Genomic DNA, 27333 nt, shown 5'->3' on the forward strand with positions numbered 1-27333 from the left:
TTAAACTGAAAATACTCAAACCGAGGCGTACTTAAACCGAGGTATGACTGTAATGCATATCTTTCTACAGTCAGCTACGTTCCAACCATGCAGAAATAAGTTTTCTATATGATTTCACATCTACATCTTCAGCAAGAGCCATTCACGGTTCAATGGCATATTCCAAACAGGTAAAGACACTGGAGGGCTGCATTTGGCCTCAGGGCGTGAGATTCGCCACATGTACATTCAAAGCAAGATCATCTGGACAGGTGCTGTTAGCAGTTCCCCAGTGTTAAAGATAAAGGTAAAGGGACCCCTGACCATTAAGTCCAGTCGTGACCGACTCTGGGGTTGCGCGCTCATCTCGCATTATTGGCCGAGGGAGCCGGCGTATAGCTTCCAGGTCATGTGGCTAGCATGACAAAGCCGCTTCTGGCAAACCAGAACAGCACATGGAAACGCCGTTTACCTTCCCGCTGTAGCGGTTCCTATTTATCTACTTGCATTTTGACGTGCTTTTGAACTGCTAGGTTGGCAGGAGCTGGGACCGAGCAACAGGAGCTCACCCCGTCACAGGGATTCGAACCGCCGACCTTCTGATCAGCAAGCCCTAGGCTCAGTGGTTTAACCCACAGTGCCACCTGGGTCCCTGGGTCCCCAATGTTACAGAGGCCCAACTGGCCTCTGCTAGAAGGACAGATGCACACCCTACCATGAAAGCACACACTTGCACCCCAAAATTTCCCCTCTTAGTACAACAATTCCGAGCATCCTTTGACAAACTGTACTTCCCAGGATGCTTTGAGGCAAGTAATGTGCTTTAAATGGATGTGCTTTTGTCCTGTGCTACGGAACACCCTTCCAGCAGGGATTTGGTAGGCATTGTATTGAACCAGAAGCTCTGCAAACGCCATCTTGGTAGTCAAGATAACCCCACCATAATTGTAGCTATGAGCTCATATATGTTTACATTCACTTGCTTTGATATAAGCTAATTGGCATGCTTTGGTGTTATCCTTATCTGTGGGCTTCGGGTGCTGGGCTCTGAGCCCAGAAAGGGGAAATATCTGTAAGATATTTGCCACCTATGCCCTCATCTAGTCAAGCAAAGTGATGGGAAGTCCTGGCCAAAGTGACGTATACTGTTTTGCGTATAAAGAACATATGAATGTTTGCTTGGGTGCAGACAAGCCATCTCTGTGCTGTGATGTCCATCCCGCTTCTGCAAAGGCTGGGAGACCAGACAGGTTGCTTTGCTGTAAGTCTGCACCTTTATTTTATAAAGCAGTAGAACTGATCACTCTGGCCTTCTTGATATCCTTTCATATCCCTGCACCCAACCACTCCCACAAGCCCTCCTTTGGGCCTACGGTTCAGAACAGGCACCCTCCCTTTTTACTTTCAGGCGTCCCTTGAAAACGTTTTTATGCAGACAAGCCATGTAACTGTTTACAATTTTACCAGCCAGTCATTTCAATATTTTTGAACTGTTTTTATGGTGCCTTACATTTTAGTCTATATACTGATGTACACACCCATGTTATATTGTATTAATGGGCAGTATATATGGTTTTATCCCATAAAGAAATAAATGTGCTCATTAGGGGCTTGCAGAGCCACACGGCTTAGGCCAGGGTTCCCCAAACTAAGGCCTGGGGGCCGGATGCGGCCCAATCACCTTCTAAATCCGGCCCGCAGACGGTCCGGGAATCATGTTTTTACATGAGTAGAATGTGTCCTTTTATTTAAAATGCATTTCTGGGTTATTTGTGCCCACCCTGTAGCCCACCCCACAAGACATAATACATACATCACAAAAGGAGGCAGTCTGCAGCAGAAATCCTGTCTACCAGGATACCTGATAATGGTCACTGATTGCTTTACCTGGGCAGCTTGGCCATTCTTTTGTGATGGTAAATACTTCAGTTCCTGAAGCCAGGTCACAGGCTCACCCTATTCATGCACACAAATATGCCCTTTAAGACAGGATTTGTAAGGAAAAAGACAATGGGAAGGCTTTCCCCATTCCCCCCCTTACGGCAGAGGAATATTTGGGGTCACTGGGAGAGTAAAAATGGCTTCAGGGTTGCTCTCCTGTACTATTTCAGACATGTTTATATAGTTATGTATGTGTTTGCCTTGTACATTTACGAACATTTATATTTGACACCTTAGAATTCTTATTACACTGTGGAATGGAGCATGAGAGGCGGGGGGGGGGAGCGCTGAATTTTAGCATCACACAGAGTGGCACTGAGGTTTGAGAGCCCAAAGTCCGCCACTGCTGTGGCAACACAATGATCAGGATGTGTGTTGGGGTGCCCTATCAGCTGGTACCATTAAGCAGTTTCAAAGCTGTTCCCTCCTGCTGGGATCTCAAGCATAAGGCCCTCAGCCCACAGAAATCCACGCTGTTCTATAATTTTGAGGGCCAAGGAGGCATGAGGGGGTAAACTGGCATACTTACTCATATGTAAACCCACAGCTGAAATGGCCCCAGCTTGTCATTCACACTACTTCACGTGCCAAAGCAATCTTGCAGCAAGTCCTAACATTTCCCCTCTGCTCCCAGAGTGTGTTTTCCATGTGTGAGGTTTATCTGAGGAAGTGAAACACTTGCAGTGAGTGGTGCGTGTTATGTAGCCAGCGGATGTTCCTAAAATGAACAACATTCATAAAATGAAGGCGGAATTGGGCGGGGGGGGGAATTATGGGCGAGATTCCAGAGCGACTATTTCTTAAATAATCTGGCCCTCCAGCTCATCTGGGCTTTTTACATGCTTCCTGTAGAAACTGCAAGTCCTCTGTTTGAACACCAGGAGGCTCAGAAACACTGCACAGCAGCGATGAGAGGAGGCTGCGAGCAGAGTTTGTGCACCGGATGCAGAACTCAGAATGACGGCCCACAGTCGCCCTGCCTGTTACTCTTGCTTCTGCAGGACAGGTCAGCGTGGGAAGAGCTGTCCTGTGCCGAAACGGTTTGCTCAAGCTCATAATAAATACTAGGCTTTCTAAAAAGTTGATTGTACAGGGTGTATGTGTACTATTGTACAGGATACACATTCAGAGGAAATAGGGAGCAGGCATTGTATGTATGAGATACGGGAGAAATGATGTAAATTATGTGGGGATGATTCAGTTGTGAGTGCTGCAAAGCCCCCACCCCCCGCCGCCGCCGCCCACCTCCCTTTTTGGTTCATTCTTTCCGGGTCTGTGTGAGGGTGGGCCTGGACTGACCTTAGGATTTGTTGCTGGGCGGCAATGTTTCGTTTCTGATAAGCTGTGCTTCTTGGGGTTTTATTTTGCTGCTGTTTGAATGCGCATAGGCTGGAGGAAGGTCTGGTCCCGTCCCCCGCCCCCCCCCCCGCCACACACACACACACACACACACACCCCTGTACACACATTAATTGAGCATGCAAAGAGCATTAAAAAGGAACAGCTCTTGCATTGCTCAACAGATGGAACAGATTTCAAAGTGCAAACTACTTCTGCTAGCCCAAGAGATGGATTTGTTCTTGGCGGTGTTGTTGGTAATGTTGCTGGAAGACCTACAGTATATGAAAGTATATATGTGTCAAAGAATTGGAAATCTTCAAGTGTGAATTTCAGTTCTGTCTTTTAAAAGGTAATTTAAGCTGCCAAGTATCGTTTTGAACAAGATGCTGCTGGGGCCTTCCGTCTGTGACTTGTGTTCTGAAAACCCACGCATCTTGACAGGTGCGTTGAATGTCTTTTCTGTAGCTGTCAAACCTCCAGGCCTGCCGCACGAGTTTCAGTACATCTGTTCTACTCGCGGCAGCATATTCTATGTGGCAGAACCTCCCAAGAAGCGCGAGGTTTATTTTAATGAGTATGTTAATACCTAGGAGAAATCAGGCTGGATTATAATATTTTATTAGATTGCTTTGAAAAGGCAAATCAAAGGAGAAGGCGGCAAAAAGCTGGAAAGCTACCACCTCACCTTTCTGTCTAGGGTGCAAGCAACTGGGGGTGTGATGGTTAGGCCCAGACTTAACATTGTTTTCACCCTTGCAGAAAGTGGCAGCATGAGAAGAAGGTGCTGTACTTATTTTGCCCAAGGATGCATCTTCCTAAAATATGTTAGCTATGTATGGTTCTTCTTCATTCCTGCATTGAACAATATAGAAACAAGAAGGTGGGCTACGCTGAGAAGTCTCACCCCTAGTGTTGCACACTCCTTACCTGACATTCGCTCATACAGCATGAACATCTGTAGTCATGGGTCTTTGTGCTTATGTACATGTGGAGGCTTCCTTGGAACCCTGAACAATCAGGTTATATTTAATTCCTGAGGGATGGTTCAGTTGGTGGGGCATGAAACTCTTAATGTCAGGGTTGTGGGTTCGAGACCCATGTTGGGCAAAAAAAACCCCTGCATTGCAGGGGGTTGGACTTGATGATCCTACTGATCCCTTCCAACTCTACTATTCTGTGATTCTAGGGGATGCCTTCATGTGTGTAACTAAATGTGTGAAGACCCCCTTGCTTCAGATACTTGTGTTGTGTGCACAGATGTCGAGCGAAGAGTTTGCAGGGTATTCTGCATGCCCTATCTCCTCCTCAATTGTTCAGCAATGGAGCCAAGAATACCTGAATAAGGCTAATGGCTTAAATCCTAAACAAGCTTCTACCAGCAGGAATTTTACCAACGTGGAGTTCTGGTCACAGAATTCTACCAGTGGAAAAGGGTGTGTGATTTTGTCAGTCTCCCCTATAGCCCTTTCCCCCCTCAAAAATCAGAAAGTTTGTTTGTTCAAATATAGTTGGACTGGGAGGCTTTTCGAGAGATGGAAAGTGATGGAAATATGCAATGGTAAGGGCTGGGTAACACTTGCTTTGATGCAACGTCATCTAGCATAAGGGACCCGGGTGGTGCTGTAGGTTAAACCACTGAGCCTAGGGCTTGCCAATCAGAAGGTTGGCGGTTCGAATCCCCGCAACGGGGTGAGCTCCCATTGCTCGGTCCCAGCTCCTGCCAACCTAGCAGCTCGAAAGCATGTTAAAGTGCAAGTAGTGCAAAGTGCAAGTAGATAAATGGGTACCGCTACAGCAGGAAGGTAAACGGCGTTTCCGAGCGCTGCTCTGGTTCGCCAGAAGCGGCTTTGTCATGCTGGCCACATGACCTGGAAGCTGTATGCCTTTACCATCTAGCACAGGCACCCCCAAACTGCGGCCTCCAGATGTTTTGGCCTACAACTCCCATGATCCCTAGCTAACAGGACCAGTGGTCGGGGAAGATGGGAATTGTAGTCCAAAACATCTGGAGGGCCGAAGTTTGGGGATGCCTGATCTAGCTTGAACAGAACATCTGGAAGCGCCCATGGATTTTGAAGATGTTCCATCAACCCTCAGTCTCATTCACTTCATTGCCAGTACTGTACTGAGATATAAGTGGCTACTGGTTTTTTTCCTCTGTAAAGCATTGCAAATCTGGTGTTGCTTCTGAGGAAATCAGTGAGCCTGCAGATGGTAAACATCTCTTTGGTAGTGTCCTTCATCTTCCGGTAAGGTTGCCTAAGGTGTGCAACAAAACTTAGAAATTTAATACCCTTTCATGAGACAAATGGGTCAAAAGTAGGACAGACGGTTCCTACAATTGGGAGAGAGTCTGGTTTGTGGCCTATGTAGGGGTGTGGAAGTGGAGCCTGGTGTGTTGGTGCCAGTGACAGCTCACTTCTAGGGCAGGGGCTGGTTTTGGCAGTGTTGTGTTCTCTGACCTCAGTCCTCCCTTGAACTTTGAGGAGGACGATGATCAGGAGAAGGTGCCCCTCAGAGAGTTGACATTTCACACTGCAGGACCTTCAAGTCAGAAGATAAGTTGACTTGCCAAACTCACCAGGTTTCTACTGCATTCCCCATCACCCCCACACAATAGGAGCCAACTTCTGCATAATCAGAAGTTCTGTTCCTCAAACTTGGGTCCCCAGCTGTTTTTGGACTATAGTTCCCATCATCCCTAGATAGCAAGACCAGTGGTCAGGGATGATGGGAGTTGTAGTCCAACAACATCCACGGACCCAAGTTTGAGAAACCCTGCTTTAAAAACACAGCCCCCTCGTCGCTCGCCACCAACGGCAGGACCAAACCAGCCAGCTTTGGAAAGGCACTTGTACTTTGCTGAGGCAAGAGCTCTCAATTTAGGTGGGCCTCACCAGAGTGTTCTGTCCAGGGTCCTGACAGGCTTTGCCTTGTGGGATGTGGCCCTTCCTAGCTGAATGTGATCTGCCATTACCAAGAAATGCTTCTGCTGATGTCAGCTTTCCCCGTCAGCCTCAAACCAGGACCAGACAAAGAAAGGCATCTTCTTTGCTCTTTTAGCATGCTTGACATATTCTTTCTATAAACTGCTTTATTTAAAATCAAGTGGCATATATGAAATAAAAATAAATGTTTTGTGTAAATAAACTTTTAAAAATAATAATACCACCATGTTAATTTTATGTGCTGTATAGCAAAAAAAAAAAAGAAGAAGAAGAACTGAAATATTTGATTAGGAAGCAGATTTGATAATGCATAATGTCATGGGCTCTGGGATGTGGGGAGGAGCACCTCAAATCCCATAGCATCCATATTCCCAGCAATGACCACAAACGACACAGGATGGACCCGTAAAACAGTACATGTTTTATTTCCCCTCTGTTTACAGCACTAATGAAAATAGTACTCGGTATGCAATGAATCAACAGAAGTGTAAACTAGGGGCATGATCCCCTTCTTGGCTTCCAGAATCAATCAACAATAGCCCTTTGATACAAGACTTATGTCTTACCAGTCTGGCCTTTGGATATGTCTTGTCCAGGATTCTTTCATCACCCCTGCCTGCCTGAGTTGATTGGAAAGGAGTCACGGCTACAGCGTGCACCTTGAGAACTACAGCTGTTGCCTCTAGTTATCCCCTAGGTAAGTACGGGTGCTTGGCTCCCTGCAAATCTCTCTGTCCCTCTTTTCCTTTCTCCTATACAGCCTCATTCCCATAGTGCTCTCCACCCCCCCTCCGCTCCTCAGAAAAAACTCTGAGTTGATTAGACTGAGAGATAACAATCAGCCCAAAGTCATCTAGTGAGCTTCATGGCTAAGTGCAGATTTGAACCCAGAGCTCCCCAGCCCTAGTCCAAAACGCTAAACACTACACAATGCTTTCCATCCCTCCCTCCCTCTTCACTAATTCATCCCCATTAATTACTGGGTTTTTTTTTTTAAAAAAAATGATTTTCGTACTGTATGGGGATATGGATATGAGGATTGTTAACGATGAATTCTCGCACTTAAGAATTCTTGCACAGGTCTGGTACAGAACAATATCAGATGTTTCGTACGGGCCTTGATCACCTGGAAACTGACTGAATTGTCCTTGCCATTACACACAATAGTACAAGAGGGCTTTTCATTAAAATAAAAAAGGGCGGAAAGAGACCTTCCAAATGAAAACCTGTATTGTAATTATACATAGCCTGTGAATATGTGAATTCTGCTGCTGCTACGAGCAGACAATAGCGTAAAACCGTACATTAGCATAGCCATATGCCAGCCATTATTTTTCTTCTCTAGATGCAAAATCTGCCCTTGCATATAGTCCCTAGTTTTGAAATGTTAGCTGAGTATATTGCAATAAGCCTGTCAAGGGGAAAGAACACAGTTTGTAATAGCCTATTTGTGTCACGTGTGTTCGTGAGCCCGGCCTCTGTTGTCTCTGGGTTGCTTCTGCTGCTGCTTGAGTGATGTCATACATTTGAGAAGCACATTTTTTAAAATGCCAGCTTTTAGGTCTTTTGAATCTCAGGCAATGAACCCAACAACACAATGTACAAAATGTGTATTAAAAAAAAAGTCGTCTTAAGGGGGATTTTTTTAAAAAGGCAGAGAAATTTATTCCTCTAGTAAAAGAGTCATAAACAACAGGAGTGATGTTTTGAGAAGGTGGGACCATTTTGACTGGAATTTATATGAAATATTTATTTGCATGGCAGCCTTTAGTTATTTAAGTGGCAATTGTTCGTAATTGACAATATAGATTGCAAGCAATGACCTCTCGTTGACTAGCTCATGAATAATGTCTTGAGGATGCGGCTGCATTTATTGTTAAGCATTTCTTTTGGGATTACAGAAATATGTACCCAAACTATGTTTGCCTATTGAATTAATCTCCCATAAATAGTGTAGATGCATCAGGAGCTAATGTAGCATTAAACAGATCTATAACATTCAAGGAGAATTTCCTAGTAAGGTCAGAAATATATTCAGCTGTTTTTCCAGATTTCAGCAGCTCTCAATTTTGTGCGTCACATGGAGGAGAGGGAGAGGATGTAGTTAAGACCTGCTTAAAAGAAAAGTGGCATTGTCCTTATATAGCCAGGCAGGTATGTTTCAGATGTTTGTTTTTCCTTTTAACTAACACTTCAGCCTTAAGGGACTGCAGCATTGGCCGTAGCCAGCTGTTCTATTCCTCCCTAATTTCCCCCCTTGGGGAGATGCTGGCATTGAATACGAAGCAGAAGACCCTCTCACATTCTAGGCACTGGAAAATAAAAAAAAGTGAACCAATCCACCTTTTTATTCTTTCTCTCCTTCCATCTTACATATTTAATGCAGTTTAAGCCTCCCTTGTTTCAAAATTCTCTATTTCATTTCATTAAAAACAGCAACAACTAATTCTCACAGACTCGGTCTAGAATAATACCAGTCTTCTTTATGCAGCGAAACGTGTTATTGATCTTAACAACAAAACTCAAGAACCAAGACCAAAAGCATCAATGCCTGTTTAGAGGTGTTGCAGTATAGTGTTTTGGTGAATTTAATTCAATGTTGTTGCTTTAAAAGCTAATTTGGATTTGCAGAATTAAAATTTGGACCGTTAAGATGTGCCTGTGTTAACCTCCATGATGCCAGGAATCAGGATGTCACAGATGCCGCAGCTAAGAAAAACCTCTGAGGATAAAAACAAAAAACCCTCTCCTGACAATAACAAAAAATGAAAGGTGTAAGCACCACATCCTCTTCATCTTAACATAAGATGTGCATATACAGGGCACTGCATTTTATTTAGAATTGGTACTGTACTTGCATTCTGATTAGGCACTCCTTGTTTCATTTCCTGCCTTTGGTGCTGAGTATGTATGTATATTACTTAAGCCATCTTAGCATTATTTAGGTCACTAGATTTAAGAGCAGTCTCCATAGTCTTTCACTGCCTGATGTGTAGAGCGATGCAGGGTTGCAGCAAAACATTTTCTAATAGGCACTCATCTTATGAGCTCTTAAGGATGGGAGCATTTTGTAACGTAATCTGTACAGCAAAATAGCTTCCGTTTATGCCTTGCAGATATATTTAGCTCTAACCTTGCTTGTGGTTAAGCAGGCAGCAACATAGATGCAGACAGCTGATTCTGCAGCCAGACCCTCTGCGCGCTTGCGATTTTGTCAATACGCTCAGCTTTTCGATAATCCGGTGCAGAATGAGAGTTTAAGCAATGATGATTTCGTCTGTTACATGCTTGGCAATTATGTGCTTAACAACAAAAAGCAAATTACACGGGTTAAGAAAAAGACAGCAATAGGGATACATATCTAGGACCTAATACGTACTATATGAAATCTTCTTCCGTCCATAAGATATTTCTGCAGATATTCTTTCCATCCCTCCCTCCAGCGAGTGAAAGGAATCTTCTGCTTTTCTCGGTAGATGGAGACAGCCACTCTGCAGACAGGTTTTTTTGGGGGCTACAGAATCTGAAATACTTGAGATTGTATCATTGAAGAACATGGAGCTTCACTGAGCAGTGCAGAGTAACGATTCGTCTTGCATCATCAGTTGATGACATTTTTTTCTTTGTTCCCTCCCACCCAGTTGCTCTAAGATTCAGCAGCCGATTTGCAATATCCCTTAAACAACACTAATCAGATACTGCATTTAAGGTGAGCGGTTCCTTGCCTCCTGTTTAACCAGATCTGTGCTGCTGTAGCGTGTGCATCATGCTGCTGCTGCAAGCCTAAAATGGCAGGCAGGATTAATGTTGCTTGTGCTGTCTGCATGCTGTGGATACAGAATTCATTATGCCATGCCTAGTATTTCTAATGGGAGTATGTAAATGGTCTGTGTGCCATATCATGTCGTAGTGAAGACTTGGGCTTCCTGATGGGCATAACTATTTAAGCAGCCACCTTTAGCATTCAATTTCATTTTCAGTGTAGTGGGCTGTTAGTTTACCGTCGCATTCTAAACCAGCATTAGCTCTATTTCTTTTTTAATTTGGTTTTTTTTTTAAGCAAACTCTGCTTCCAGGTGGGGTCAGTCTTATTCCTCTTGCCTTTACTGCTATTTAAATAATGGATGTTGTATTGTTAATTAATGGCAATATCAAATTTAAAGCCCTTGGAAGTGACATATTTATTATGCAGGCACGTCCAATCTATTTTTAACTCTTACGCAGTCTGCGTGTGTTGTGCAGTGGGCTTTGGCTGCTGAGTTTTTCCTTTTCAACAGGGATAGCACTAGGCTGATTTTCAACAAATGTGACAAGTGGCCTTTGCAGTGGTCAGCTTTGAACCCTCAAAAGGGAAGAGGGGGGGTGAGCAGGAAGCCCTTTGCTGCAGCTTATTAAAAAAAAAAAAACCACCACCCACCACCTTGGATGAGGGCATCTCCTCCCTCCCTGACAGACGGACACACTTCTGTCCTTCCCATTGATAAGTTCAGCTATCTTGATCACAGTCCATTCAAGCAAGCTGCTTTTTTAAAAGAGCTATTTATTTTATTTTTTTGAGACATCTAAGATTTCAGCGTCTCTCCCTCACTTTGTATACAAATGGCTGGGTGCAATGCCGTGCTAAGACTTCATTAAGACATATACACAGGTAGGTGGAGATTTGCATGCTTTTACCTATTCTCGTTCCATGATGCAAGGAAATGAAATATAACCGAGATCTATTAAACCAGTTTATTTCCCCCCCAGAAAGGATCTGGTTCTAAATGTTGTGACTTTGCATGGGTTTCCTTATTTTAAAGCATATATCTATTTTGAAATTAGAAATATCACGTCTATTAGATAATCGGGGCGTGGCACCGCTTCTGCAGCAAAAGCATTTTTTAAAAGCTTATCGTCCTAGAGGATTTTGATCCCAGTTATGAACATGATTAAGCTGTTTGCTAAGATACAAAACTGTAAGTTGTGGACAGAGCTATGAAATTTTTAAAAAAATATTTTAATTTTGCCTTAGGAAGCGGTCTGTCAACATTTGCTATTAACATTTGTCTTATCATTTATTTTATAAATATTGCGGAAATAAAGTAAGGACGTATTTCATTATAGTCTTTATTTTCTTTTAAGATGTTGGCTATGTCAAAAGAAACACCTAAAGATGTCCTTTTCACCTGGAACTCAATATTAATTGTTGAGTTTGGCTTATTTCAAAGGGTTAACAAATTAACACCACCCATGTATAGATATGCTAACCTGTGAGTTAATTTTCAAATTATCATGGTGTGACACTGGATATATTTCGGGACATAGGTACTTCATTTTAACATTGGGCCAAAACCTGTTTCCTTGGCAACCAAATCCTGTTAAAGGATGCAGTAGCAGAGATGCAAAGACAGTTATTATTGTTTCATTCCACAATGCAAACTTATGCTCTCATATTGCATTTCTGGGTGGCTATAATGCATTAAATGATGGGAGGTTTGCATGTAACAGAATCCTTTCTCACATCTTGAATTGACTGTTTCAAGCAATGCAACTGTCTTTCTCACAAAAACAACCACACAATATGAAGTAGTTCATCTAGTGAGACACACGCAGGACATGTATGTGTTCTTAAAATAGTTAATTCCATCTCAGTATTGCACGAACACGGCTGAAATTGTAAGCAGCTGAAAATTGTGATTATGTTTAAGTCTATTTTCTCCATTGTTACATTCAGCAGTAATTAGAGACTTTATAGTAGACAGAACCTAAAAGAATCAATCAGTTTAACCAACGTTGTGAGATGACAAAGAAGGAGAGGGGATGATTTAATATGTGATTTACTGTAACACTAATGCAAGTTCAAATTTGTAATATTTCATGAAAAGCAGCTCACGTATAACAGGAGCTGTAAAAACCAAACCTAGGATAAAAGGTATTGTTAATCGTTGCTGCACATTTAATATAGCCTCTTGAAAACATGGATTCTTTCCTTCAAACTGAAGCACATCTCACTGCAAAGCTATTTTTCTGCATGGTAGCCATTTTCTTTTCATGTCCTTGACTTCGATACTACTAAAGCTGATGTATCGATCACGATCAACAACAACAGATTCACTAGGTTAATAGAAATACTAAAAGTATAATTCTATTGGACGTTTATATTACTGCAAATAGCAAAGCAATCTTAAAGGTACAATGCTAATTTTCTCTTCTTTCTGAAGATTACCAATTCACTAAAGAAAAACATAGTACATCTATTCTAGAGGATGGCTGATAACAGCTGATTTAGAACGACATAATAGAACATTAAATCCAAAATAACGATATTTGATAAATTTACTAAAGCTAGATTTTCCCATTCTGTTTTTATTAAGTTGCTTCTAAAACAAATTCATCTGAACGATATTTTTCAATACAGGGTTCATGATTTCATTATCTGTAAGTGATTAATTTTGATTACTTAATTTGGGGGATAACTTTTACACACCAGTTCTTTGATGCTTGCATTTACATAATTTATTTCATGCATGGACTTTTAAAAAGTGATTTACTGGCAAGCATACTATTATTATATGTCCATTTAGTTTAAGCTTTTGCGCAGGAGAGGATGTGAATGATGGTTTACAAAGTATTGCTCTTGAAATTCCCTTTTGCTTCAATCTAATATGTTTCAGGATAGTGGTTTTTGATTCCTCTGTTGCATCAAAGGAGTATTTTCTCTCTCGTTCTCACTCACTCTGACTCACTCACTTTCTGAAGACTAAATTCACGCTGCCTTTTTGAGGAAAATAATCAGAAGTTTTCGGCCAGCAATCCCTATGCCAAAAGAGTTGGGTTAATTTATTTGCATGGCAGTGGTGGTGCCTTGTGTTTTGTTTAATGATAAAAGTGCTCCCTAGTTTGAATATTTAGCATGAATGCTGACTGGCTGTTACAGTGAGGAAAATGCTGTCTTTTGCTATGATATTTGGAACATACACCAACACATACCCAAAAGACTTACCAGCCATCCTTTCCTCCATTTCAGCCATTTTGGCACACAAAAATGAACAACGCTGCATGGGCCGTAGGAATGCATTATTTTCCTCTAAATGGCCATGGGGAGTACATTGGATTTCTAAATAGCCACGGGAATGTATTGCAGCAATTGTGGATTGGCTGTTTACACAGTGGTCTTTAGGGACCAACCTCAAATGGCTAAACAGAAAAGCAATGCCCTTCCAAAATGGCCGCTGAAATATTGAGATGACTGTGGGAGACTGAACAACCATCTGTATGAAACATCAGATAGACCCTGGTCAGTCCCAGGTCTATACAAGGATCTCCACAAAGACCGTGTGGAGCTTGCAGTCCTTGAACAGTAGACTTCCCATGTCTATCTATGGGTGACAGCTTACAGCTATCTCCCTTTCTTCTATAATCAGTAAGGTACTAAGAATTCATATAGCACTTGGGTGTCACATGTGTTATCTTTTTTTTTTTAAGAATATTTTTATTAATTGTTTTATAACATAAAGAACACAAAATATCAAAAACATAAAAAATACAAAAATACATCAATACAAACAAAACAAAACAAAAACATATCATCTTCAATCCATTTTTTGAAATCATTGTCTTTTTGGCTTCCCCAATTCCCCACTAACTGATTTTCTTTTTAAACACATCTGTAGCAGTTTCTATTTCATCTTTTTTACTTTCATCATATACTCCCTTTAATTCTTCTTATACTCATCTTTCTACTATATACCAATTTTTCCACATTTTAAGTTCCTCTTTTCTCCCTATTGCCTTAACTTCTGTATTTCTCTAGATATTCAAACTTTCTAATTTCAGAAATAATTCCCTAAATATATCTTAAATTTCCTCCAATCTTTTTCAACTCTATCACTTGTTTGATCTCGGAGTCTTCCTGTCAGTTCTGCCAATTCCATAAAGTCCAGCATTTTCATTTGCCATTCCTGTAAAGAAGGCAATTCCTCTTTTTTCCAATATTTTGCAATTAAAATCCTCGCAGCTGTGGTGGCATACATAAACAAATTAACATCGTTTTTGGGGATTTCATCCCCCACTATTCCAAGTAAAAAGGCCTCCGGTTTTTTCAAAAATGTATTTTTGTATATCTTTTTCATTTCATTATAAATCATTTCCCAGAAGCCTTTTACCTTAGGGCATGTCCACCACATATGATAAAATGAGCCAACATCCTCTTTACATTTCCAGCATTTGTTATCACTTTTGTGGTACATTTTCGCTAACTTGACCGGCGTCAAGTACCATCTGTACATCATTTTCATTATATTCTCCTTCAACACAGTACATGCCGTAAACTTCATGCCCTTCTTCCACAATTTTTCCCAATCCGACATCATTACATTATGACCCAAATCGTCACATGTGTTATCTTAGTAGTCCATGCCCAGCATTGTTTTCCAGCAGTAGAGATTTCAGGTGGGTAGTGGGAAGGCTGAGGTTGAGAGAGATGTCTTGCATGAAGTCATTAGATCAGCTTGCAGTCCTTGAACAGTAGACTTCCCATGTCTATCTATGGGTGACAGCCAACTGGGTTCATCTATGAGTGGAATGGACTTGCCGAACTTTACAGTCTTCCTCTCTGCAGCTTCCCATATGCTCAGGAGGGTTGGGGACCCTCTGGAGGAAGTTGGGGTGATGGTGCTGCAATGGGGAGGAGAGGAAGGGGAAGTGATCTTGCCTGATGTTAGATCATCTTACCCATATAGCTATAGTGGGTTGTTTGCAATCCAGCAAAGTGCTTCATAGTTCTCAAAACATAAACAATGCAAATAAGTGTTCTTCCAAATGGCTTTTGAAATGAAGTGGAATGGGCTGCTGCTGATGGTGATGATGATGATGATGATTGGTATATTGTGAAATCTGTATCTTGTATACCATATCCCTCACCTCCATAAAAATCCACAGAGTTTCTCACAGCAGTACATTCAGGATTGCTTCAGCTCCTGCTAAATTCCCTGTAGGCTTTGGCGCCTGGCATGTCAATAAAATGTTCCAATGCATTCTTATGTATTTGTAAAGGTGTTTCCTGCAGGTGTTTTTTTCCAGTATCTCCACCCTCAATGCACTTCAAAAGCCATTCAGATCTCTAATATACTCTCCAATGTTTGGTTAAATGCCTTTAAATATAGTAATATCAACCCTAAGTCAGGTTTCAGGAAAAGGACGTGGTTTTGTCTGGTTCAGCTCCTGCCATACATGCCTTATTTTGGATTGAATAAATTGCTGAGGGGAAGCGAAATTTGGATGGGAGTGGATCATAGAATCATTTTGAGTTCAGTGGGAAAACATGAGACTGTGATACTATAGGAAAGAGTAAAGCACAGGGAGCCATGCATATGAAACGACAGGGAAGGAACTCATGTTTGGGCAACGGAAAAGAAGCAGAGGGCAGGAAAATGAATGATGTGTCTACTTTCTGGAAGGTTGGGAAAAGGACGTTTGGTAATGGTTGACTCCAAGTCGAAAACTACAGAGGCAGGATGTGTGTAAGAAAGGATATAAACAATGTACAATTGAAGATCATGTTTGCCTAGGTTCTATAGCTGTTCTCTGCAGGTCTGGAAAATCCTGTTCATGTATAATTCTGTCTCTAAAATTTTTTGCGTGTTCCTGTCTCTCCTGCTCTCATGAAAACAAGACCACAGTGGATGCATATATTCAAGATCAAATTATGTTGTCTATTTATTGCATTGCTAAAAAGATAAGAAGAAATGTATCACCTTAAGGGGGGCATTTTAAAATGGGTGTGTGTGCATTTATCTGCATAGATAGAAATTTAGAAAGAATAACAATTTAAATTTGATTTTTGCTTGGTTTCTAGCTCTGTTTTAATGATGATGCACTTCATGGAAATTTGTGTGTGTTTTATTTGTTTGTGAATTTTAACTTTTATTTGTGCACCACTTGGAGAGCTCTAAATAAGAAATAGAAATGCATATCTCCACAATGGGGGAAACTAGATGGCCTGTGTCTGCTGTCCAGGTCCTATCTGCTGGTGGATAACTTCTAGATTTCTGCTATATCCCTTCTTACTGTTTCATAAACAGGATTTTAGACTTGACAGCCTTTCATATAGAGTCCTATCCTTCACCTGGACCACTGTCCCCTGGCAGCTCTTCAAATAGAGGACTGTCCTCTGCAAAATAGGGCACACAACCACCCATGTATCTAAATGAACATACACTCTCTTTTTTTAACACGCCCCGTTTTTTGGTGATACATTTCTTCTTCCTTTCTTTAGCAATGCATTAAGCAAACGTTCATGCTGGAATTACTTGCCACTTCCAAAAATTATTTTGTCACAAATACAGACCATATGGTTTCAAATGGGGGGTGGGGGTGGGGGTGGTTAGTCTGGGTCTCACTACCCTTCCTGCAACCTGGGAACCACCAGCATGCAAAGCAGATGCTTTATTACTGAGACACGACCCTTCACAGCCACAGCCCTTCCCCGTCCATCATAACCATTGATTGACTAATCTGCATAAATTTCTATGTGAGAAAAACCAAATCCCTCTAAACAAATGCATGCCACTGCTATTTTTAGTTATTTAAATTTTAATCCTGTGCTTCTCCAAAGGGGCCCAGGCAACATGTTGAAGATGCATGGAAGCACATGCCTCATAGGATGGCACCCTATTGCCTCTTTGGCACCAACCCTTGCCTTTTTAACGCTTCTCCTCCTGACTGAGCTCCGCAGCAGATGGCAATAACACACAAGGTTTTTGCTCTCCCAGCAATTAACTTGCTGCAGGAAATTTACTTGCCACAGGCAAATTCCATACTAGGAATCACTAGGAAAGACATTGAAAATGAAACTTCCGCTGTCATAGTGCAAATCATAATACAAACGTATTATGGAGCATGTAAACATGAGGACTGCTGCAACTTGTTCTCTTAGCAAGAAGCTCTGGTTTTCTATTATGCCTGAGTCTGGATCTGTATTGACTTCCAGTATTTTATTTTATCTTTGTATGAAATTTAGGTTGCTGACATTGACCTATAAAGTCTGGGCTGTTAGGCTGCAATCCTGTACCCACTTTCCGGGAGTAAGGAGTACTGAGCATAAACATGCATAGGATTGTGCTGTTAATGTGTCATCCTGATTCAAGTTCTGATTTGGGCAATTCCATCCTTTTTTCACCTAGATTTCTTCTTCAGGCCCCAGCCCTATGTTGCCGGCTGTTTCGGATACAGTTGTTGGTAAGTGAGATAACGTTGCCACGTGACCAATTTATATCCGCTTGACTTTGACTACTCAACTAGACAGCGATAGGAAATGGGCATATGTATTGGTCTGAAGCAAATCCTTGTTGGAGTACTTTTCTACTTGATTACTACAGCAATTTTTTTTTTTATGAAGTAGATTTAAAGCAGCAACATAAAAAGAACATTCAAAAAGATGTGGGGGAAATGTATGTTTCAGAAAATAGCCTTTAAGTCTCTAATTACTGTATAGAAAATACTGTTCTACTAGACAGCTTGGCCCAGTGTGTAAATAAAGGGAGCAACTAACCTTGTTGCTGTAGTAAAACAGCACCATTTTTAGATTAATCTATGATTGCTATATTATCATGACCCTATAGCAAGATATATCATTGAAGGTATGGTGGGGCAGCTATAGATTGGCGACAAATCCCAGGGAGACTTGCCTGGCACCTTCTTTATGTACAGTATCTTTAGGCGCCAGGCAAAAAGATTCTTCTTCTCCCACACCTTTGGCTAATTAAACTATCTATGTTACAGGTAGGTAGCCGTGTTGGTCTGGATCGAAGTAAAATAAAAAAAATAAAAAAAATTCCTTCAGTAGCACCTTAAAGACCAACTAAGTTTTTATTTTGGTATGAGCTTTCGTGTGCATGCACACTTCTTCAGATACAGTGAAATGGAAGTTTCCAGGCACTTATGTAGAGAAGGGGTGGGGAGGGGTGGGGATGGGGAGGGGGGATCACTCAGAAGGGTGAGTGATCACCCTTCTGAGTGATCCCCCCTCCCCATCCCCACCCCTCCCCACCCCTTCTCTACATAAGTGCCTGGAAACTTCCATTTCACTGTATCTGAAGAAGTGTGCATGCACACGAAAGCTCATACCAAAATAAAAACTTAGTTGGTCTTTAAGGTGCTACTGAAGGAATTTTTTTTATTAAACTATCTATGGTGTGTTAGTCAGATGCACGGGGTATTATTATTATTATTATTATTACTGTTTTGTTTAAATAAATAAATAAAATAGTCCAGTAGCACCTTAGAGACCAACTAAGTTTGTTCTAGCTATTAGCTTTTGTGTGCATGCACACTGCTTCAGATACAAGAAATCTTATACCCAGAACAAACTTAGTTGGTCTCTAAGGTGCTACTGGACTATTTTTTTATTTATTTTGACTGTGTCAGACCAACACGGCTACCTAACTGTTTTGTTTGTTACTATGTCATGATTTCTTTTGTGTTCTTTTGTTGTAAACTGCCCTGTGATCCTTGTACAAAGAGTGGTATAGAATTTTAATAAATAATAAGAAGAAATAAATGAATTTTGCTTAGGCAGTGGCCCTAAGCAGCTACTCAAGCTTTTATCCAGGATTAATGTGTGCCGTCACCCATTCCCTGGCAACCACATCGCAATAAGGGGGAAATGAACAAAGCTGCAGAGGTGCGCTGGTGCATGCGCACTCCTACAACATGGGCTCGTAATAATTAATGCATGATTAGGGGAGGGGAAATTGCTCAGAGCTGCGCTTAGGAAGAGAGTACCTGGGAGAGAATTTTACATTCTCAAAGGATTGGTACTGCCGTTATTGAAGAAAACAGATCTACAGAAGCTCGCTCAAGGCCCCAATCATGGAAAGAGTTGAATTCCCAAATCTCTCATCGTTCACATCCCTGAACACATTGCTACCTAAACCTGCCACTTATGAAGCTCTGTCAGGATAGTTTTCTATATACCTTAGGGATATCAGTGGACATCAGGGTGCTGCTATCTCACACCTGTTTCTATCTTGATACGATAGAGCAGGGGTAGGGAGCCTGCAGGCCACAGGCTCAATTAAACCCGGTATGGATCCCAGTTTGGCCTGCAGGTTGTTTTCTCAAACCACTTTCAGCTACGCTGGATTGTTCCATGTCAACTTCTCCCCATAAGCTACAGCGACCCACCTGCCCCAGAAGCTGGCATAGCAGCTTTGCCCACCCTGTGAGCTTGTTTCAGTCACAATAAAACATGGTCTAGTGTGACTTCTTATAATGTTGGGTTGTGGCTCTTACTTGGTGCTTTTGTGTGAAGCTTACCAGATGAGGCAACAGCTAAACACAAGAAAAGGTACAGCAAAAGAGAATGGGCACCTCTCTAGTGCTGGTCCACAACCTCATAGCAGTAGTTACTGTCAGCTGGAAAAATCACACTGCAGAGATGGAAATAATATTGAAACCTATTCAGCAGAAACAGCAAATGGTGTTTTCAACCGTGGAACCACAGACTAAAACCATGTGGATTAATTTGTTTGCCTTGCACATGGCTATATGCAGCTGTTTTAACTTCCTTCTCCATAATGCAGAATGGGGGGGGGGAATGGACGGACACATAAAATCTTGTTTATATTTGAGCCTGCTTAACTTTTACTTGCTTAACTTTTACTTGCTGCAAACCACTCTGTGCCCTTCAGTGTGTAAATTTAATAAATTAAGAAATAAAATAAATAAGTTTAAAAAAATTCCATTGCTCAGTGTTAAACATAAAAACCATTGATTAGGGGAACTATCTCACTTTTATGTAATTTTACAAGCAACAATTTCTTACTATAATCAGCAGACTCAGAAGGAAAAGAACATTGAAAATTGCATAGCTGTAACAAACCAAGAGCCCATCAAGACCAGCTTTTTGCCTCCAGCTGTGGCCGGCAAGATGCTTTGGGCAGCTCACACGGTCAACCCTACCATTAGGCAAAGTGAGGTGGTAGATACTGGGCTGGGTGATATGGCAGCAGCCACCCTAATTCTCATGAGCTGGTGGTGATTCTGCTCGCTTGTTCTGGCTTCTTCACCTGTCTGGCTGTGTCACCTTCTTCCAGTGGCTGTGAGGCAACCAGTACAAGCTCCACGCACCCAGCAGCCATTGCGCGTGTGAATGTGTGGCTCTGCTCATATTGCACATGCTGGCGCTGCTGCTGCTGCTGCTGCTGCACTGCAGCATTTGCCAACTGCCTAGTGGAGCAGTTAGCAAGCAGCAATGAAGTGTTGGAGGGCAGATCTGTGTGTGCAGCCTGTCCTGTGCCTCCTAAACTGCCCCCAGTGGAAGATGCTGTCCTGTCACCAGTTTTGAAGTAACTGGCAGTCTGGTCAACATTTATATGTGGAATGGAGGGGGGCACCTACTGGTCCAGCAAGAATGTCTTGCGCTGGCCCACTGTGCTCATGGCCTGCTGCGTGACCCAAGCAATCAGAAAAATCAGCATGCTTCTCAAAAGAATACCCATGCAGTCAGCCACTCCTTCATTGCCTTGAATAAGTTTGATTCTTATGCATTTGATGTGCATTTGTAGTGTGAAGCTTTGGTTGCTCTTGGTTATTCTCACATGAAGCTGCACAGCACAGGTCTACTTCTGTCTGATCCTTTAAGTCAGGCATCCCCAAACTTCGGCCCTCCAGATGTTTTGGACTACAATTCCCATGATCCCTGACCACTGGTCCTGTTAACTAGGGATCATGGGAGTTGTAGGCCAAAACATCTGGAGGGCCGAAGTTTGGGGATGCCTGCTTTAAGTGGATGCTGAACATAGGACCTTCTGCATGTGCTCTACCACTAACAGAGCCAGCCCTCCTATTAGCTAGAGTCAGGTGACTGCCTCAGGCAGCAGCAGCTAGAGTGTTGCGGAGGGTGGCAGTTCTCAAGCAATCCCATCTGTTGGATGACAGAGCTATGTGTGTCACATGGTCTGTCCAGCACCCCCTAAGCTAGCTTGAGGTCCTCAGGTGTGGTGGAGGATTCAGCCCAAAGGTCACATTCCCTTCAGGGGAATCTCCTGGAGGTCACATGCCAGTGGTGGGTGGGGCCAGAGGCAAGGAGGGTGCAAAGGAGGATGGGTGAGGGGTGCGTCCTGGGTGGAGTGTGTGTGGTTCAGGGGTACGTATAGCTTGGTGAGAGTCCCCAGAACCATTTGACCCACATTTCTCACCCCTGCTTTAGGAAGTACGCCATACTGTATACTACAGTTAATGCATAACTGTAAGACTGCCGAAGGTATATTGAATCAGTCAACATTCAGAATGTTTTTTAGCTCCTTAATTCCCTTAATTGTTCTGAGTTTTTGTAAGAGATGTCTATTTCAAACTACAAACCAACTTCGTGATCAACTCAAATACTTTGGGCCACTAAACACGACTTTTTCTCTATAATTAACAGAGAGAAACACAATTTAGGGTTCTTTTTAAAAAGTTCTTATTTTTTTAAAAATACCTTTATTTCGTATTTTATAGTTACAAACGAGATCATAAAGCATAAACCATAAATCATAAATTATATATCAAAGTTACATAACAAATCATAAAACATAAATCAATAAGATAGGAGAAAAATAAGAGAAAAAAAAAGGAAAAAAAGGAGAAAAAAAGAGAATATAGCATATATATATACTCCCATGCATATGTAATATGTATGCATACACATGTACATATACATACCAGGTAAAAAAAACAACACATACATAAACATAAAAATATAATACAGATTTAAAAAAAAAGAGAGAGAGAAAAAGAAAAAGAAAAGAAAAACAGTTCCTATTGTTTGAACATCGCTTCCCTTTGGCAAAGATGACAGCAGCAATTAGAGATATCCCGATACAGAAAAGTAAAGCAGAATGGAAATATGTTGAAGAGTATTTAAAAAAAGAAAAGATAAATACAAGTTTGGTGATATGCTTTGAGTAAAATACATATAGGAGGAGTAATAAATAGATAATAAATGGAGGAAATGTCAATTTGGTAGATAATGTGGGGGTAGAGATAAAGCAGGACAAGGAAGAACTGATAAAGGGAACTGATAAATTAAAAAGTTCTTATTTTGTGCATGTGCATGCTTGCAGTGTCTCTTGACAACTGTAGTGCAGGCGGCAGCAGAACAAGTCCCAGGGACCTAGCTCTGATTCAGCTGAGAGGGGAAAGAGCTTTGATGTAGTGCAAAGCTTGCAATTGCAGCTCCGTCCTTTGCAAGAAGAGCTGCTGCAAGAAGACAGAAGTAGAGGAGGAAATGACTCAGCAGAAAAGTAGACCTGCATTCTTTTGAAACCACAATTTAGGGGCGGCCACCGAAAAAGCACCCCCCTGGGCCACCATTCCCTGCACTTCTGAGGATATCGGAAATGAGGTTAGGCTGAGACATAGTGACTGATTCACAGTCACCTAGTTTAGCTTAATGCCTGAGAAAATATTTGAACCTGAGTCTCCCTGGCCGAATCCTAGTAAGTGATTAAAGTAATCAAGTTCTGAGCATGTGCCAACAGCGACTGCAGGCCTCGGCAGCTTGAGCTGATGAATGCTGACCATTCAGGCACAAAGGCAGGACAGCAGCTCAAAATATGTATCATTTGTGGAGTATTTCAGGAAATAGTGGCACCCGTGCCCTTGATTTGGAGCCCGTCATTTGTAAACTCAATATGCATCACTGACATTTTAATTGTAGCACCATTTCAATTATATTGCATTTTGTAATGTACATATTTCTTTTACAGATATTATATCTGTCTTCGGGAGCGCTTCATTTTCTTTGCAGCATCATTTGCGGGCATGCAAATTACATTTTGTGTGTGTGTATAGGTATGTATAGATGTTTATTTTTTATTTATTTACAGTGGTACCTCAGGTTAAGAATTTAATTCATTCCCGGAGGTCCATTCTTAACCTGAAACCATTCTTAACCTGGGGTACCATTTTAGCTATTGGGGCCTCCCGCTGCCGCCGCTGCGCAATTTCTGTTCTCATTCTGAAGCAAAGTTCTTAACCCGAGGTACTATTTCTGGGTTAGCGGAGTCTGTAACCTGAAGCGTCTGTAACCCGAGGTGCCACTAATTTATTTATTTCATTATATACCACCTTTTCTCCCAGAGAGCTCAAGGTGTTGCACATGGTTCTCCTCCCCATTTTATTCTTACAACAACCCTGTGAGGTAGGTTCGGCTGAGAGGCAGTGATTGGCCCAAGGTCACCCAGTCAGCTTCATGGCTGAGTGGGGATTTGAACCCTGGTCTCCCAGGTCATAGTTCATAACTCACTCTCTCTTTCTGTGTGTGTGTGTGTGTGTAAATTCTCTCTGTTTGTGTATCAGAATAATTAAGCCAGTAAATGTTTAGCCAATATCCTTTTTTAAGTGCAAGAAAACAAACTTAGGACATGATCCAGTCAAAAAGCTCTTTTGAATCACATGGATTTCAGCAGAAGAGATTAAGCATGTGCTTGAAAACAAGGGACTTCAAAGTGTTTAACTGGATCATGCCCCAAATAGCAGCAAATACCTTTCGAAGCAAACACATGCAGGCAGCAAACAAATACATTTCAAATTGTAAGACAAAACCCTACTTTTCCAAGACCTTGCTTGTGTTATTCTTAGCTTAAAGGTAAAGGTAAAGGGACCCCTGACCATTAGGTCCAGTCGTGACCGACTCTGGGGTTGCGCGCTCATCTCGCATTATTGGCCGAGGGAGCCGGCGTATAGCTTCCAGGTCATGTGGCCAGCATGACAAAGCCGCTTCTGGCAAACCAGAGCAGCACATGGAAACGCCGTTTACCTTCCCGCTGTAGCGGTTCCTATTTATCTACTTGCATTTTGACGTGCTTTCGAACTGCTAGGTTGGCAGGAGCTGGGACCAAGCAACGGGAGCTCACTCCGTCACAGGGATTCGAACCGCCGACCTTCTGATCAGCAAGCCCTAGGCTCAGTGGTTTAACCACAGCGCCACCTGGGTCCCTATTCTTAGCTTGGCTATGTTCTTTTGTATGTACATTAAATACCCAGTGGTGTTAATTGTGGTTTGGGTTCTTTCAGGGCTGTATTATTAGAGAAATATAAACAGATCAAAAGCCAGTCTCTTTTAGGGATCTAGACTGGTGCTCAATCCTTGTGCCCTGTTGCAGAAGAAGTGAGATGTGATATACCATTGTCTCCCGCAATTTCTAAAGCTGTTTCAAATTTAAAGAGATAACAACGATGTCGCAGCCAGTTGCAGAACAACAGATGTTATATAGTTACTGACGTGCAGCCCCATGATTGTTGTCATGACGTGTGCAATATGCTAATCACTACACTTTGATTTGCTACTATACTGTCAACCCACATGCCCACAACAAACATGGCTACCATGACTTCTCCTTTCAATCTAGGACTATTTTTTCCAATTAAAACAAAAACAAAAAGATCATTTTAGCCTTATTAAATGCAGAATGGGATATTGATAATGATTTGAGGATAATTTTGGAAAATAGCTGTATTGAAACAGACATACAGCCTTGGTTCTAAATTATTGCTTGACAGCAATTATCCATAAACAGGAGACATCATGTTAAAGAAATGTGAAGATGATTTCTAGTTGCACAACAAATTCAGTAAATAAAAGATGCTGTTGCTAAGGGTAAAATTAAAAGTGTTGTTTATTAATCATAAGCCGATAATAGCTAACAGCTTATTTATGAATAGCTCATTCACATTATTGAAATTACGTCAGGAATTTTTCTTTCCACTAGTTTGCTGCAATTCTTCTTTGTACCTAGCTCCATCTTGTGGTTATGTATGTTATGAGACACAAACAGAAGATATGCTGAATAATTGGCGAGTGGGGTGGGTGGGATTTCATATAGAGTTTCATGGAACTGAGGAGAATTCAAAACATACATCCTTCTAGGGGTTAGGTTGCAATGGAAGTCTGCTCAACACATTTTGGTCAGAAGTATGTTACAACCTTCTCCAGATCTGAAGGAGGGGAAAGCTATTTTTCTGAAATGTTGAACGTACAGCTGGTTCTTGTGTCAACAACAGCTACAACAAAAATGATTACTGCTTTCAGTTCAAGTTACAGGTAGGTAGCCGTGTTGGTCTGACGTAGTCGAAACAAAAAATAAAATAAATTCCTTCCAGTAGCACCTTAGAGACCAACTAAGTTTGTCATAGGTATGCTTTCAGTTCAGTTATTACTACAGCATCTATGGCTCATAATCAGTGTACAGAGTGGTTTTAAAAGTAGCATAAGCAATGGAGGGCTCCATGTTTTTTAGTTGGGTTTCTCTCTGGGAAAATCCTTATTTAGTTGTCATGTAGAGGACTGGTAAATAGCACCCCAGGAGATGACCCCATAATCTCAGCTGTGAAATAAATAGCATTACTTCGTCCCTGTCCATCCCTGCTCCACTACATCATTCTCCTCCTCCTAATTCAATTGGGTTCCCAACATGTTTACATGGCACCTGTTATTTTCCTCTAATTAGAAATCTGCCTTGTTCTGCATTCTCAAGGCACCAGTAGCTTACTACTTAGAAACAGTTCTGCCATATTTCCTGCTGCATCGTCCACAGGAGTGAGTGGGCAGGAGATCAGCCCAGTAATGTTTTGTCAATATGAACATCCGGAGGAAAAGTTGACAACATGTATTTCTGGACTTGAAAAATAACCCCTATCAATAGCTTCAGTTGTGAAATCTACTTTAGACATCAGAAGCTTGTGCTTCTAATTCCGTATCACATGAGCAAAGCTGACGTAATCTCAGACCTTGTCTAAAGGAAGAACAGTTGCTAATACAGTGTTATCTGTAGGGTTGTGGCTGCTTGCCTGAAGCAGGAGTCCTGTCAGTACTTTTTATGTTCTAGATCTTTTCTTGTACTCCCAGCTCCATAATTATGTAAGTTTCCATATATGGGACCCACCAGAGCTATGTTAACTAATGCAAATTTCAGGTCAGTAACTTTCTGATTACTGTGAACTAACATTTCCTTTTCTGTGTTAATATTTGAGATCTATGGATACAAAAGAGGAGGAACAACTTCTGAGTTATGCACCTTGTAAACTTTACTTGCAAAATGCTTTGAAATTTGTCCATTTGCAGTTCTGATAAGACTGTATTTCACTGTTCCTCTTAAGCTATATATGTGTTGGGGGGTACCACTGATTTTACTGCTGACCTTTGCCAAATGCATTTTAAAATAGTTTTATATTTTATAGCTAGCATCTTAATATAGTTTTATAAACAACATATAACAATGCTTTATATGTAGTGCCAAAAATTTAACCCCTGACCACAGCTGGACCCCTGTGGTTACTGGAAGGAAAGGTACAGTGATGAAATTAATTCATTCCGCGAGTCGCTTCGTATTGCGAAAATTTCATATTGCGAAGTGCAGTTTCCCATAGGAAACAAACACAAAAAATTTGAAAAAAGGTTGTCTTGTGAAGCACGGAAAAATTTGTCTTGCGAGTCACCAAAAAAAGCGCAAACCCCTTTCGTCTTGCGAGTTTTTCACTGCGCGAGGCATCACTGTACTTTTTCATGTGCTTGCCTCCCCTCCCCAATGCACTTTGCTTCTTTTGTGCCTCCTTCCATCCTGCCCCCTGCCCGGTGTTGTCATTGTACAGTGATCATGAAATCATAAAATTGTATAGTTGGAAGCAACCATGAGGGTAATCTAGTACAATCCCCTGCAATGCAGACGTTCTGCTCGCCCCGCCATCAATATCTGTACTGGATCTGAAATTTTTATATATGTAAATTGTTTTAACCGTTTTCATATATGTAATTGTTTTTATATACGCAACTGTTTATGTTTTATTGCATTGCTGAAATTGCTTTGAAATGCTTCACATAAAGTGATTCATAAATGAAATCACTACAGGTGTCCCCCCCCCCACTTACGCAGGGGCTACGTTCCAAGCCCCTGTGCACATAAGTGAAATCACTTGAAGTGGGGAGCACCTTCTAAGCACCCTTCAGATACCCCTTCTACTGTTCTCTCTTCAATCAATACCAAAAAATACTGCATCCAAAATTATCCATAACTAGAACTGAAGCTCTGGGGCTAGCCGGAGACTGGAGGATGCATTGAAAGGTGGCAGCAGCAGCAGCTGTTGGGCAGGGAGGCTTAGCAGC

General features: G+C 41.6%; 2 protein-coding genes across 11 annotated transcripts in view; one reads left to right on the forward strand and one right to left on the reverse strand.

Annotated features, from left to right (window-relative positions):
• Window positions 1-2822: 2822 nt before the first annotated feature.
• Window positions 2823-27333, forward strand: part of ZBTB38 (zinc finger and BTB domain containing 38) — a 29425-nt gene continuing 4914 nt past the window's right edge. For 2 of the 9 annotated variants that reach the window (XM_060274509.2, XM_088669750.1), the window contains exons 1-6: window positions 2823-2960; window positions 3611-3702; window positions 6806-6906; window positions 9851-9918; window positions 17372-17426; window positions 22940-23024. Coding sequence is in view for 1 of the 9 variants with exons in the window: in XM_035133440.3 (XP_034989331.2) it covers window positions 17295-17426; window positions 22940-23024 (217 nt within the window). In the remaining 8 variants the exon portion in view is untranslated. Of the gene's footprint in view, window positions 2961-3610; window positions 3703-6805; window positions 6907-9850; window positions 9919-10718; window positions 10858-17176; window positions 17427-22939; window positions 23025-25167; window positions 25276-25991; window positions 26147-27333 lie in introns of those variants that run through there. The other 7 variants (XM_088669752.1, XM_060274508.2, XM_088669751.1 and 4 more) reach the window with 7 other exon arrangements.
• LOC148685723 (uncharacterized) overlaps window positions 14729-27333 on the reverse strand; it is a 31004-nt gene continuing 18399 nt past the window's right edge. Inside the window, exon 5 of one of the 2 annotated variants that reach the window (XM_088669770.1) lies at window positions 14729-14864. In XM_088669770.1, the coding sequence (XP_088525896.1) occupies window positions 14821-14864 (44 nt within the window). In that variant the 3' untranslated portion in view covers window positions 14729-14820. The remainder of the gene's footprint in view (window positions 14865-27333) is intronic. The other variant, XR_015950020.1, reaches the window with a different exon arrangement.

Source organism: Zootoca vivipara, chromosome 5 (assembly GCF_965207765.1).
Source record: "Zootoca vivipara chromosome 5, rZooViv2.hap1.1, whole genome shotgun sequence".
Lineage (NCBI taxonomy): Eukaryota > Metazoa > Chordata > Lepidosauria > Squamata > Lacertidae > Zootoca > Zootoca vivipara.